Source organism: Ctenocephalides felis, unplaced genomic scaffold (assembly GCF_003426905.1).
Source record: "Ctenocephalides felis isolate EL2017-DRISC unplaced genomic scaffold, ASM342690v1 CF-g0.4_SCAFFOLD_01492, whole genome shotgun sequence".
Lineage (NCBI taxonomy): Eukaryota > Metazoa > Arthropoda > Insecta > Siphonaptera > Pulicidae > Ctenocephalides > Ctenocephalides felis.
The window spans coordinates 3,049,103-3,062,732 of NW_020537646.1; the positions used below are offsets into that span (position 1 = coordinate 3,049,103).

Below are 13,630 nucleotides of genomic sequence, written 5' to 3' on the forward strand. Positions count from 1 at the left end.
AGTCTTTTCTCAATCCATTTTTAGTAAAACTGGATGTCCTTTTAGATCTTAGCTTTATATATACACAGTAAATAATAATATGTATAGATAGGTTTGCTAGTATTGTAGTCAATAAAAACTAAAAATTTAGTATATTAATATTTTCCATTTGTAATACAAATTACATTTATCTATAAATGAAATATTCGTATCCATTCCATTGTATTGTGTGTATATATTCAGCAAGATTCTTAAATCCTAATATATTTCTTCATAAATTTTATGTTTTGTTAACTAAAATAAATACCGTGTATGTCATCAAGATACCAATTCTTCTTATCTCATTTAACTTGATAATTCCTTCACAGCTTGCAGAAGTCTCTTAACGTGTCCCACTTTAGTGATGCCCAAATCTTTGAGATCACGCCTGGCCAATGTCAACAGTTCTCTACCCCTGACATCGTGTTTTACAAAATTTTCGACGTATTCGTGCATTTGCATCGCCTCCAGCCAAGCAGCCACTTCTTGGACACTCCAATTGGAAACAGAAGTTGTGGAAGAACTCGATGTTGAAGCACCGACACCAGTAGCTGGAGACCGGAATTTCATCCAGAAGAGACCCTTACGCTGATTTTTTCTTTCAGTCTGGTGAAGAAAAAATAAAAAAAAAATTGTAAGTAGCAATTTGTCCCAGAAGAAGTTACATCACATTCCTAAACTAATTAACAGGAGTCTTTATCGAGTTACATAAAGTGGCTTTTAAATTTCTAAAATCGGACCAGCCGTTTTTGAGAAAATCTTGACGAAAGATTAAATTTACATATACTTTTCAAAATTTACTATGTTACAATCACTATCGTACCTCCTCTACAGCATGCAAATGAATAACGGGACCATCGGGTGATTCAGTTTTTGTGCATTTTCTAAGTTCTGAATCCATATTCGCTAAAGCTGCACTCAATTTTGATTCCAAATCTTCTCGAAGTTTTAAATGATGCGCTTTATCTCTCAATAAAATACACGTTTCTTCATAAAGTTGTCGAGCAGCTGATACCTGAAATCAAAATTATTTATAAAAATATTCGATCGTATTTTAGTTTACTTGTATTTATTTACATACCAGATCAGTTAATTGCATTCGCAGTTCTAATCCTTCTAATATTTTTCCGTTAGGATGCAGATTTTCTAGACAAGTTCCACAACGAGTCGCTATTGAATATAAATCTGCTTCAAGAGATGGATGGCTAATGATAAGTAATTTAACCTGGAATTACGAAAAATGACATTTTTATTTAAAAAAATACAATATTTAATAAATTATTAAAAAATTATACTATCTATTAATATTTACCCATTTTACAAGTGTGCTCACTACTTCTATGAAGTTCAATAATAAAGTCATCTCCTTATCCGACATAAGAACAGATGAGAAGGATCTGTCATCATCTTGAGATGTGGTTGAAGATGGTCCGTGGTCTCTAGAGCGATCTCCTGCAGGTGAAACTGAATTTCTCCGTTGTTTTTCTTCCCAAGTGCGTAATGAAGTCTCAAGAGCTCTGTTCCGACAAAGCATTTGCATACGATTTTTGTGTATTATGCGAATTATACCAGGAGGTTGAATCCAGGCTTCACCATCCACTTGAATCGGAACCCCTTCGTCACCTAATAAACACAATAATATAAATTTAATGAACATTTCAGATACTAAGATGCTTAAGTTTGTTGACATACGTTATTACATAATATTTTAAAGTTAAACTTTTTTATGTATCTAAAATATTTATTCATTATTTACCTAAAATTGAAATTTGTACTGTTTGACATTGTGCGATGCGATGATGTTGCAGATTAATCAACCTAGAAGCAGCCATTTGTACTGATCCAAAAACTGCAACTACTTCCAAAATTTTATCGTCAAAACTTGGCGCAAGAAAGCAATCGTCTTCCTTCTTACCGCCCCAGAAATTTGTGCCACCCATAAAACTAACGAAGAAAAAAGTTACACACATCAAAATAAGATAGATTACGACAGAACGTGATAAATTTTATCTGATATTTACCTAGAAATATTTAAAATAACAATTCCTTGTAAACTAGGTAAAGGTATTCTTTGACCATCGCATTCCAATTGGACCCGCTGTTCTAAATTTTTGTAAGTCTTCTGCAGCCATTCTTTGCTGCCCAATACTCCGTACCACATATAATTTTTTGCTCGTGATCTGCACTTTTCAGGATGTTCTTCACGTTTATGATGGAAATCAAGTGATATTTTTGCATCGATACCTAAAAAAATATTTCCGACATAGGATCGATATATAAAAATGCAAAATAAATATTTTACCGATTCCGAAGTAGTTGTTCATCACACATCTTTCATAAAATCCTTCAAGCAAAGTCTCATCAGGATCCATGAGCGGACTAACCGCTGCACAAAGTGCATCTGCATTAGCTAGAAGACATTTTGATATGAAACCGCTACCACTGCTAACATCTATAGACAACAAATAATAAAATTAAGAATTTTAAAAATTCTAATTTTATTCTATAAAAATTTGTACATACGAGGCCATGTAGGTAACTGAACTAATGGATTTATAATAGGAAGACGTCTATTTGGTTCATCTTTGTCATCTTTATGACATTGTGGTATTCCAAGACCAAGACCTAGAGATGACCCAGCATATAAACTTGTTACTGAAGCTGCCAACACTGCTGCTTCATTACCCTAAAAGTCAATTGTTAAATTTTATTATTATATAACATTATATAATAAATTCAACTTACCTTGAATAAACTTCCGCTCGATATTCTTCTAGTGGCCGCAGGTGAACAACCCAAAAATTTCATATGTTCGGCATCTGGTCTAAGCAAATTAGGGTTATAATCCGAATTACTTCTTTGACGTTGTGTATCATTTCTAACACCTAAACTCTCCATTCTGCTCTCCGCACATCCTTCAAAACCTATTGATTTTCTCGCTCTAGCGATTCGCATATCTGATTTTATTATGGGTGAAGGAGGTTCAACTACGACACTAGGATAACTTTGTTTTGCTGATTTTGATCCTTGAATTCTTTGCTTTAGAGACGCTATTTCTTCTAATTCCTCATTTAAAATATCCTTTTCATCCATTACTTTAACTATTTTAGTATTATTACAAGAAGGACGTTTAAAAGATCTTCTTGCAATATCGTTTCCTTCTTCAAATTGTGCCAAACTACAGTATTTGATTTTCTGTTCATCACTTCGGTTATCAATTCCAGAAGCTTGTACTTTTCCATTCGTCCTGCAATCTTTTCGGAAGACTGTCGAATCTTCCGTCATCGTTTGGTCAGCAGTAATCGCAGCTACTAAATCTTGTCCTAACACCGAGCTTATATCATCCACTATAGATTCACCATGCAGAGCTTCAGAATTTTGACAAGTCGTATCTGATGTTTCTGGACTATCAATATGCCCTATGTGGCCATTGGCATCTTCTCCGTCCGAATTTTGAGGAGCTGTATAAGCTTTATCTAAAATGTCGGATCCCACACTGCATTCTTCATTGCTCATAGCAGATAATACGTCGCTGGCTGTAGAGTCTCTTCTGTTAATCAAATCAGTATCGCTTATCATCATAGCTTCTGATTCCAGAACATTGCTCTCATAATTACTAGCATCATCTACGGTAATTCGCGGAGGTTCGAGTTTGCGTTTATTTGACGTACAAACTGTAGCAATAGAATCATCTTTTTCCTGAGAGGGCATACTTGAGGGGGTATTGGAATTAAATGACATTTCATCGTAAGGCAAATCGCCTGTCATAGTAGTGGATTCACTTTCATTGGTAGTAGTTTGTTCTGTGCGGTGCGTCGCTGAGCATAAGGGAAATAATTTTACGAGTTCTGCGGCTGCTTCTTCCATTTCTTGAATGCTGAAGAAAAGATAAATGAAACTATAAATATATATTAGTAAATTTTTATAATAGTATTTTTAAGTCCTCCTGAAGCTACTTTGATGGCTACGTAATATAATATTTCCTCTAATTCCTACCTTTGTTGGTATGACGACCGTCTACTGTCCGCAAATTCCTGTGGCACAGGTAATGTGGCTACGAGGTGATCGAATCCGGTCGATATATTCGAATCCCGACGCTGATCCGGCAGCGGCGATATAGAAGTCAAACGTTCTCCGGGCGCAGGAACTACATCGGCCGACAGGAGGTTGGAGGCGAGGGTTGTCGGCGTTATTGAACCCTGTCTATTAGCCCGAGGGTAAGGCGTCGGGCTGCCGCATCTACTGGTCGAGGGACCGCGAGTCGTTCCGGTGTCTGTAGTTTTAGTAGTCTACGAGTAAAAAAAAATAATAAGATTAGAGTGATCATTTTTTTATTTATTTATAATATTTTTAATTTAATATATGAACAATGCCACCAAATTTTATTATCTACATATATATAAAAATAAGTCGGGTTTTCCTTCCTGATAATATAACTCCAGAACGCACGAACCGATTTCGACAATTTTGCATTCGTTGGAAAGGTCTCGGGCTCTGCAAGGTTTATAGCTAAGAAAATTAGTTGTGAATGGCATCGTGCCTTAATGCAAATTGCTGGAACTTTACGCACCGTAATTAAAAATTCGAGTAATGACATTAGTGAGAATTATCAGATTTATGCTTGGTTAAGTCAACGAGCAATTCTTGCCGCAAACAATGATGATGTACACGCACTGAATTTAACCATTCAATCAAAAATTGCTGGCGATTTGGTGACATACCAATGATTCCGACTGGTCCTCCGTTTGACTTCAAACGATTGCAATTTCCAGTTCGCAATGACAATTAACAAGTCGCAAGGCCAATAGCTTAGTGTTTGCGGGATAAATTTCAAATAGATCATTTAGAAAATCATTGTTTTTCACATGGACAGTTATACGTTGCCTGTTCACGAGTTGGAAAACCATCCGCTTTGTTTGTGTTAACGTCAGACCAAAAAACAAAAAATGTGGTTTACCAAAGAGCACTTCAATGAAACGGATAATTTGCGGATTCACTTTCATTTACTTAGAGAAGTTCAACTAAAAACCACTTCATTTTTGTAATCGAAATAAATTAATTACTGTTGTGTAATAAAATCAAATTTTCCCTTTTCAAATATAAAGCAAACAAAAAATTTCTTCATCTTTCTCACGAAACCATCTGTTGGCGAAACGGAGTTCGTCGGGTTTGCTAGTTTTATATAAGTATCTGAAATATTTGTTGTACCAATATCCATACAAATTCCAGTTGCATACATATTCATGATTTCAAAATTTTATTATTATCTGTATCTATTTTATTTCATTTACCTTTGTTGAATTTTGCTGAGTCGATCTACTTCTATATGTTTCAATTTCCGTGTGTTGCATAACATTTCTCATTGCTCGTTTTAGACTATCTGCACGGCAATGTAGTGCTTCGCGTTCTATAAAACTATCGGAACGAGCTCGTCTCTCTGTTAGATTAAGGTGTTCTTTTTCTTTTTTATCCATGGCGCCTTTTTCAACATCTCCGGAACCGCCTCTTGTAGTATTTGAAAGACTCACAGAACCAACCTGGAAAAATATTAAGTATGAGGAAAGAAAATTAATGAAATAATAATGAACATTATATTTTTCTATCAAAAGAAAATTCAAACTAGTGGTGCATGGCATCGTGCCTTAAGGCAAATTGCTAAAACTCCCTTAGCAAAAACTAAAATTAAAAAAACTATTTTTTATTATTTTAAAAAGAGAAGCAGACAAGATTTTTCAATGAATTTCCACTTTTTGTCAATGTCTTGTCAATTTGTGCCAATAATGCCGTAAAATTATCTCGAATTACCTCTTCATTATTTAAAGTCTCGATCAGCATATCCAGCTTCGTTTTAAGCAAATCAGCCTTAACTTCAAGCTGCTCCTTCTCCGTAGCATCTTCTTCCGCAGCATTTATTTCCCTGACACGCGTCAACATTTCTTGGACAGTTCTTTGAAGCAATTCTGCTGAAGCATGAATTGCTGCACTATCATCTGCCTGCAGAATGGTTTGCAAGTGCCACAAGGCACAAGCCTCACACTGCTCCAGGGCTGGTGACAAAGGCGTGTCGGCTGTTGTGTCGCAACTCGAAGAAGGTACTGTATCACCATTTGGAATCTTGGGAAAAGCTATGTCACGTTCGAATGTCATGATGCTCCACCTGAAAAGGAACAATTAAAAATAATAAATAAAATTTAAAATGTATAATTGAAAAAGACAAATATAATTGAATACCAACCTGTCCAACATTTTTGTCCCAGCTTTTTCATAACGTTCTAATAATTGAGGTAGATGTGCGTCGTCATCACATGAGGCGCCCCATCCCAGAACACGAGCAAGATCGTTGCCGGTGCCCAGAGGCAGAACTGCTACTTGACATTGTTTCTGGAAAATAAATTACTGGATATTATAAAAGAAAAAGTACTTGTTCAAAGAAACAAATAATTATTTGTATCAGAATTATTCTGGATACAATGATATTTGGGAGATATTACACACGAATAACCTGCATTGTAATTGTCCATATATAATTAGTCAAACGATGTTTATTATATATCAGTTATTTCAATTTCTTTATTATATAACTGTGCTTTGTTTGCCTCATATTATATTCAGATTTTCCATCGTATTTTTATTTTTATCCTAACACAAAAGAAGTGCCAACATTCTGTTCATTATTTACTGTCAACAGATAATAAAAATATCAACAAGAGTATATTTCGATTTTCACGATTTGGTTTATTTCGTCCCCAAATGTCACATTTTTAATTAAAAATCCGTTCACTTCTAAAAGCGGAGTTATTAATTTCCATCCATGTGTCACAGGTAAACAAGCAATAATTAAAATCCAGTCCATGATTAATATATTTCTGCCTATCATTTCATAAAATGTCAGAGGCTTCAATCTATATCTTTTTATTTTTTTGTAAACGCAATGATAAAACTTAATTAAATAACAGCATGAGAATTCAATAAAGTTAAATGAAATTGTTTTATGTACCAATATCACAACAATTTATATCGAAACGTTTGAGTATGCAATTTGCCTTTGATGAATTATCACACATGGCGTATTAATAGAATATTATTAATGCAGAATTCAATATGCAATAATCGTTTTAAAATCTTGAACTAAATTCCATTAAAACTATATAATATGAAAGTTATTTACGGCTAAAATTGTTTAAATTTTTCTAATTTTTTAGAAATTTGATAAATGGAGTCTAAAAGCGGAACAGAAAGAGTTGCGATATTAATACATTGATGGATGATTTCAAATGGCTATTCAATATTCGTGGCTATTTATTTATGATAAGTGGTTTCAGTAATATAAAGTATTATATATATATATTAGATGTAGTTCAATATTTCAGATGATTCATTAATACTAGTTTAGAACTTTTGATTGTTGATTGTTTTTGATTCAAATTTTAGTAGAAATGGAGGAGTTTAGATATACCTTTCATATATACTATTGGTCCTATACAATGTTTCTTATACATTTTGCATAATCCAAAAGACAAACGAAACGGCAAATTTTTCTTCCAAGATTATTACACCCGTATGTAATAAACCTCTTAAAATTCGTGTAGCATGTTTCTCATTCACATTTACGATTCTTGTAAAAAAGTTTCCACTTCCATTCAAGATGAGATATAGACAAACAAACATCGAAATATGACCATAAAACGGCAAGTCTTTTATAATAAATTATGCAGAGCTTATTTTCACGTTCTACGCACAAGATATTTGAATAAAACATCACATTGCGTCGGAGTACGAATTCAGTTTTTTAGAATACGTTTTATTTTTATATTTACATGAAGCCATATGAAAAAATTGAGCACATATGTGGAATGAAATATACGGACGACGGGTAACAAAATACTGATCATTATTTAAGCAAAAGGTTATTTTACGAATTCCAGAGTTGTGACAGCCTATTAGGGTAATGTATCGTATACATCACGTCATTACGTCTTATTTTGAGAAATGCGATACGTTTATCTGGAAAATTGGAGCACAATTTAATAAGAAGAAATTTTTTTCAGGCAGTAAGATTTGATTCCATCTAATAACTTTTGAGCACAAAAGATTTATTTTTGGTGATGTTATTCATAAAAACTTTTATTAAAATTTCGAATGGTACTTTTTGTATAAATAAAAAGTACCATACCTGATACCTGAACAATAGACAAACCTGAGAAAAATCCAGGTTTGCCTATCCATTGTGAAAAAATCTTAAAAGAAATTAGAATGATGAAGAAAATTCATTATAATTTTCTAGATCAATTTCAGGTAACTAAATAAGAAGATTTCAATCATAGCTGCAGAAGGAAATTTTATAAATTTGGAAAATAGGAGCACAAATTAATAAGATTAAATTTTTATTTAGGCAGTAAGATTTGATTTCATCTAACAACGTTGAAGCACAAAAGTTTTATTCCTTGTAATGTTTTTCTTAAAAACTATTATTAAATTATAATATTTTTCACTTTTTATTATTATGTAGTTATTCTCTTAAAAGATCATTTTCTCTCGATATCATATTTAAGAACCATAATCGCAAGTGAAAATCTGATATCATTGCTGCTTGATATCACACAAAGTATATTAATAGACTGTTATAATATATTTAATATATTATAATATATTAAATTTATAAATTATAATATATTAATTAAATTGCAACTATAGATTTTTTTTTACTAAAATCGAAACCCGGCTGATTCAGTTCTGCTTCTAAAAAAATCTACTTGCTCCTACATTGAGAAAAAGTCTACAGTACAAAAAATTTAATATTATACAATAATAAAAATGTATAATAAAGCAATATGAGTTATGTTTTCTGAAGGGAACAGTATATTAATATTTCTAATGAGAGGATTCGCAATATTCGCCCTGGCGAATAATAAAGAAAGTCGAATAAAAGCCCGTTGCAAAAATTTAATCAGCATTTAAGCGAATTCTTAATTATTAGAGTTGGAGACTCTAATTAATGAGTAGCATTACGAAGGTATTATATTTTAATTTTTCTCTGTATTATTTTTTTACACGGAATAAAAATTGAAAATATTTTCATTAAAACGTTAATTAACACCAAAATAAACACAAATGTAGGTCAAAGGAGGAATTAACATAATTATAATGTAGCATATTGATCGAAACGATATATATTACAATAAGAAACAAAAGAAAAAATCTTATAAACAAAGTTCTTTCTTACCATTAATCAAAATCAATTGATTACTAAGAGAAAAGTTCCTACATTGTACATCTTGTAGCAATTAGATAATATATGAAAACAATTATTTATCTCTTGTTGTTTGATCCCAATATATGTGAAAACAACATGTGCTATTATTAATTGAGCACATAAGATTAAGTGGAGAGATATATCATAAATAGGCAGTGGGTGAAATTAATCATTATGAAAGAAATAACTCAATTCAGAGTTGGACAAGTAAATTAATTCAAAACAAATTATATAAAAATATTTTCGATCTATTTCTACTTACCAGAAGATCTAATCGATCGATTTCCGAAAGCACCCATCCTACTGATCCATCACCGCTGCAGATCAGTATCCGAAAATGGTCAAAGTTTCTAAATAAATTTAAACCTACACCAGGACCTGAACCGATTAGGTCGAATACTTGTGCAGGATTCAGAAGTTGCTTAAAACGCCTCAAGAACTTCACACCTTGGTTATCACCTGAGGAAAAATAAAATATACAGGAGATGAAGTACAATTACAATACAATTTTTTGAGAATGAGAAAATTACTTTTTTACAATCATTTTTAATTTCAAACTGATTTTCATATTTAATTTCATATAAAGTAATTTCTCATTTAAAATCATAAAGCTCACGCCAGTCAGAAACATATGCTAGGAGCAACTTCTGCTCGTACTTCAGTAAACTTTTTTAATTATAATATTTTTATTAGTAATACGTTTTTGAAATATTATATTCAATAGAGTATTTCGTGTATTAAAATAAAATTCACAAAATCTGTTTGAACAGCTTGTAAACGATATGATGTCTTTTAATGCCAAGAGCAAAGTATCTATTACAAATACATTAAAAAAATATCGTTGGCGATTTAAACGCTTCTATTGAAAAAAAAAGATTTTGATTTTACAATAATGATGTAATATCATACGTATTATTTACGTAGAAACAGTAACTTTCAGTGTAATGTTATATAGTATACTCTATAAAATAATTACTTCAGCATCTCGGATACGGTTTGCGTTGATTAAACAAGCTTTATTATAAGTAAATGCTTAGAGTCATATTATATAATTTCCTAGAACAATTTTATATAATATTCAGATACTTTCATATAATTATTTTGCTTCGTAATATAATAACTAAAAGTTATTTTAAAACAACGCAACATAAAGGCGTAGGGGAGACTGGGTACGGTAGTGTCACTTTTTTATTTGATCAGCCATAATTTTGTTTATTTACCAGCTAGCTAGGAGAAAATTGAATTAAGTGGTAATTTAAACATTTGTCTACGTGGAAATATTGAAATACCGTCGCTTAATATGATGTATTTTAGTCATAAAATCAAACCATACAAAAAACGTGACACAAGTTGGGGTTAGTGACAAGATTAAAAATAGGTATAAAGACCAAAATGGTTTATAATGTCTTTCATTGTCATAATAAACCATTAATTTTACCTTTTTTTCTTCACCGGAAAAAGACAAAAGGTACATTTCACAACCGTACCCCAAAATTTGTGAGAACCGTTGCCAATGCTCATTTTTGAAAGCAAATCATAATTGTGCATAGGCCAATAATTACTAATATTTAAATAAATTTAATAAAATCAATCTGTGATATAATATACTAATATAAAATTATTGTAATTAAACCAGTTATTTTAAGGGGCACAACTAGTGTAAAATTTTGAAAAAATCGATTTTTGTTTTTTTTCGTATTTCGGTAGATTATACCTTTAAAACTAACATATTAAAATTTCAAATCAATATCTCAAATAGTTTTTGAGTTACAGCCATTTAAAAAGTATACATATAGTATATAGTACAACGGTCATTTAATCTTTAAACGCGTTTTTCTCGAAACAGTATTTTCCGAATTTGCTGCAGTGATTACTCAAAAACGAATGATCCGATCACTATCAAATTTTTTTACATGTTCTGTATATAGTTCTCCGTAAAATAAACTATCGATTTTTTGATCAGATCAAAAATCGAAATTTGGCAGTCGAAAAACGACGAAAATTTTGGGTAAAATTACACGTTTTTTTTAAAACGCCGCCATTTTGTCAATCTTTGATTTATTTTTTTTGTCGTAGTTCATTTTACAGACAATATTATCTAGTTTAACAAGAATTTTTTTTTATTTCATCCACGTAGAAGGCCGGAATCACTGCAGCAGTTAAGGGCCTTTTTTTTGTCGCGCCGTTGAAGATCGACGATAACTTAAAAAGTATTTAATTTTTTTATTCAAAAATTTTACTATGTATTCTGAAAACATGTATAAATATATTTCTAAAATTTTGAAATGATTGATAAAGTAGTTTTTTTAATATAAATTCCCAAAAATCACCTTTTTTTAGGCGGTTACACTAGTTGTGTCCCTTAAATAATAAAAATATAATTGAAGATTTGCAAAAAACTGCAAGAGCTTAGTGAGATCATAGAAAGCTTTGATAAACGTGTAACGATTAAAAAACGTAGATATGTAAATTCAAAAAATAAATATTAGTATTTGTGGATCACAATATCCATCAACAAACAAACACCATCAAGTATTGCTTTGTATAAGCAAAAGAATCGAATAAATATTAGTATTAAACAAAGTCTTGTATCTCACCCGACTTGGAATTGACGAAAACCAATAGGGGCGAGCAACCCTGCGGTCTGGTCGCCTCCCATGTCTCCTCGGAGCCCACAGAATGCAGAGCGGTGGGCGGCACGACGCTCACTTTACTCGGGCCGAGGGGGCACTTTACTTTGTGAGCGGGTCTGCAAGCCGTATGAACTGTCGCACGACACCAGAGGCATCGCCAATCCTGTAATCTAAAATAGAAGACGATATAAATGGGATAAATGATGTGCCACAACATACAACATATTCTATGAAGTTTAATAATATTCATTAAGTATAAACTCCTAATTGTTTTCGCATTTCAACTACAAAATTATGCATATAAAAGCTTTTACTATATTTTATTAAATTTCATAAACTTTTTACTGATGTATATAGAACAAAGTGACTGGAACAAAAATTTCAAGATAAACTTAAAAATATAAAAAAATGTCCAAAATTCACATATAAGGGTTATTCTTTTACAAACCTAACACCAATTAACCTTGACATTTTAGAATTGTCTGAAAATTTGTTTACAGATACTATTCATAAAATCATTTGACACGTATTAAAAAAAAATTAAAGAAAATATTTCCGATTGAAATTTGGATAATTTGCTCAATTTTGATGGACTTCCTCTGCATTAATCTTAATATCTCCAGTTGTGGTGAACAGATCAGTGTGATTTTTTTATTATACTCATTTTGAATTCAACTTTCAGTTATTGAAGAAAAAAATTGTTTTTGCAATTTTTTAACAATAAAAGCAGTCTATTGTTAACATAGGATTTACATACCCTTTTCCCAACTCGAATCGATTGAAATAAACAACATAATTTTTCTTTTACTCTCTACTACAAAATCTGTAATCTATAGGTACGACCCATAACTACTAATAAATATAATATATTACAGGAAAAATGTTGCAAAAGGTTTAATTCAAAATTTTATTATGTAAGTGTATATAACAGATTTTATAAGATTTCAGTAAATTTGTAGTTCAAAAATAAAATATCTATCTATGTTTCTAAAAAAATTTGTCTTAAATCCTAAATTAAAAATAACTTCCAAAGTCGGAAGGAATAAATTATCAATGGTGTAATTTTGCACGTATTTTTAATTTACTATAAGTATATTAATTTTTTATATATTTTATATTTCCCCCTTGTTTCATGTTAATTTATAGATATATCATTTGCAAGCTTTCATGTATTTCATGTTCCATTAACACTAGTTTAATTAGTGTTATTAGATATATCATGTTTAATTATACTATTTTTTTAAGGAAAATAGTCATGAATGTAAAATTATACATTTTACATAGAAAATTAAGCATTATTTACATAAAAATTTTAATAAGTGTTATTAGAGATATCATGTTTAATTATACTATTTCTTTAAGGAAAATGTCATGAATGTAAAATTATACATTTTACATAGAAATTTAAGCGTTATTTACATAAAAATTCAATTTTTTACGAAAACTATTATCCTCTAGGTTTCAATTAAAATAATAAATAATTAAGTATAGGGTAGAATGGGGCTTAAAGGTCCGCGAGTAGAAAGGTCAACCACCGATATATCGTGAACAAGTAACGTTGAAAATTTTGTAGCAACAATATTTGAAAGTAGAGAGAAAAAATGATGTATTTTTTCAGCCATCACCTTGATTTTTACGAAGTTGCCATCGGGAAATAAACGGCATTGTTTGAAAATCCATTACGCAAGTATTTTTTTTGACTGTATGTTTTAACCCAGCCTATGAG

General features: G+C 31.2%; 1 protein-coding gene across 1 annotated transcript in view; it reads right to left on the minus strand.

Moving 5' to 3' along the window:
• Positions 1–324: 324 nt before the first annotated feature.
• Positions 325–13,630, minus strand: part of LOC113370248 (diacylglycerol kinase eta-like) — a 226,279-nt gene continuing 212,973 nt past the window's right edge. Inside the window, exons 7-21 of the mRNA XM_026610920.1 lie at positions 11,869–12,074; positions 9,534–9,730; positions 6,254–6,399; positions 5,824–6,175; positions 5,310–5,555; positions 4,015–4,307; positions 2,764–3,895; positions 2,542–2,704; positions 2,321–2,470; positions 2,040–2,262; positions 1,775–1,962; positions 1,331–1,641; positions 1,100–1,243; positions 842–1,033; positions 325–624 (exon numbers count right to left, since the gene is read on the minus strand). Of these exons, the coding sequence (XP_026466705.1) occupies positions 325–624; positions 842–1,033; positions 1,100–1,243; positions 1,331–1,641; positions 1,775–1,962; positions 2,040–2,262; positions 2,321–2,470; positions 2,542–2,704; positions 2,764–3,895; positions 4,015–4,307; positions 5,310–5,555; positions 5,824–6,175; positions 6,254–6,399; positions 9,534–9,730; positions 11,869–12,074 (4,243 nt within the window). The remainder of the gene's footprint in view (positions 625–841; positions 1,034–1,099; positions 1,244–1,330; positions 1,642–1,774; positions 1,963–2,039; positions 2,263–2,320; positions 2,471–2,541; positions 2,705–2,763; positions 3,896–4,014; positions 4,308–5,309; positions 5,556–5,823; positions 6,176–6,253; positions 6,400–9,533; positions 9,731–11,868; positions 12,075–13,630) is intronic.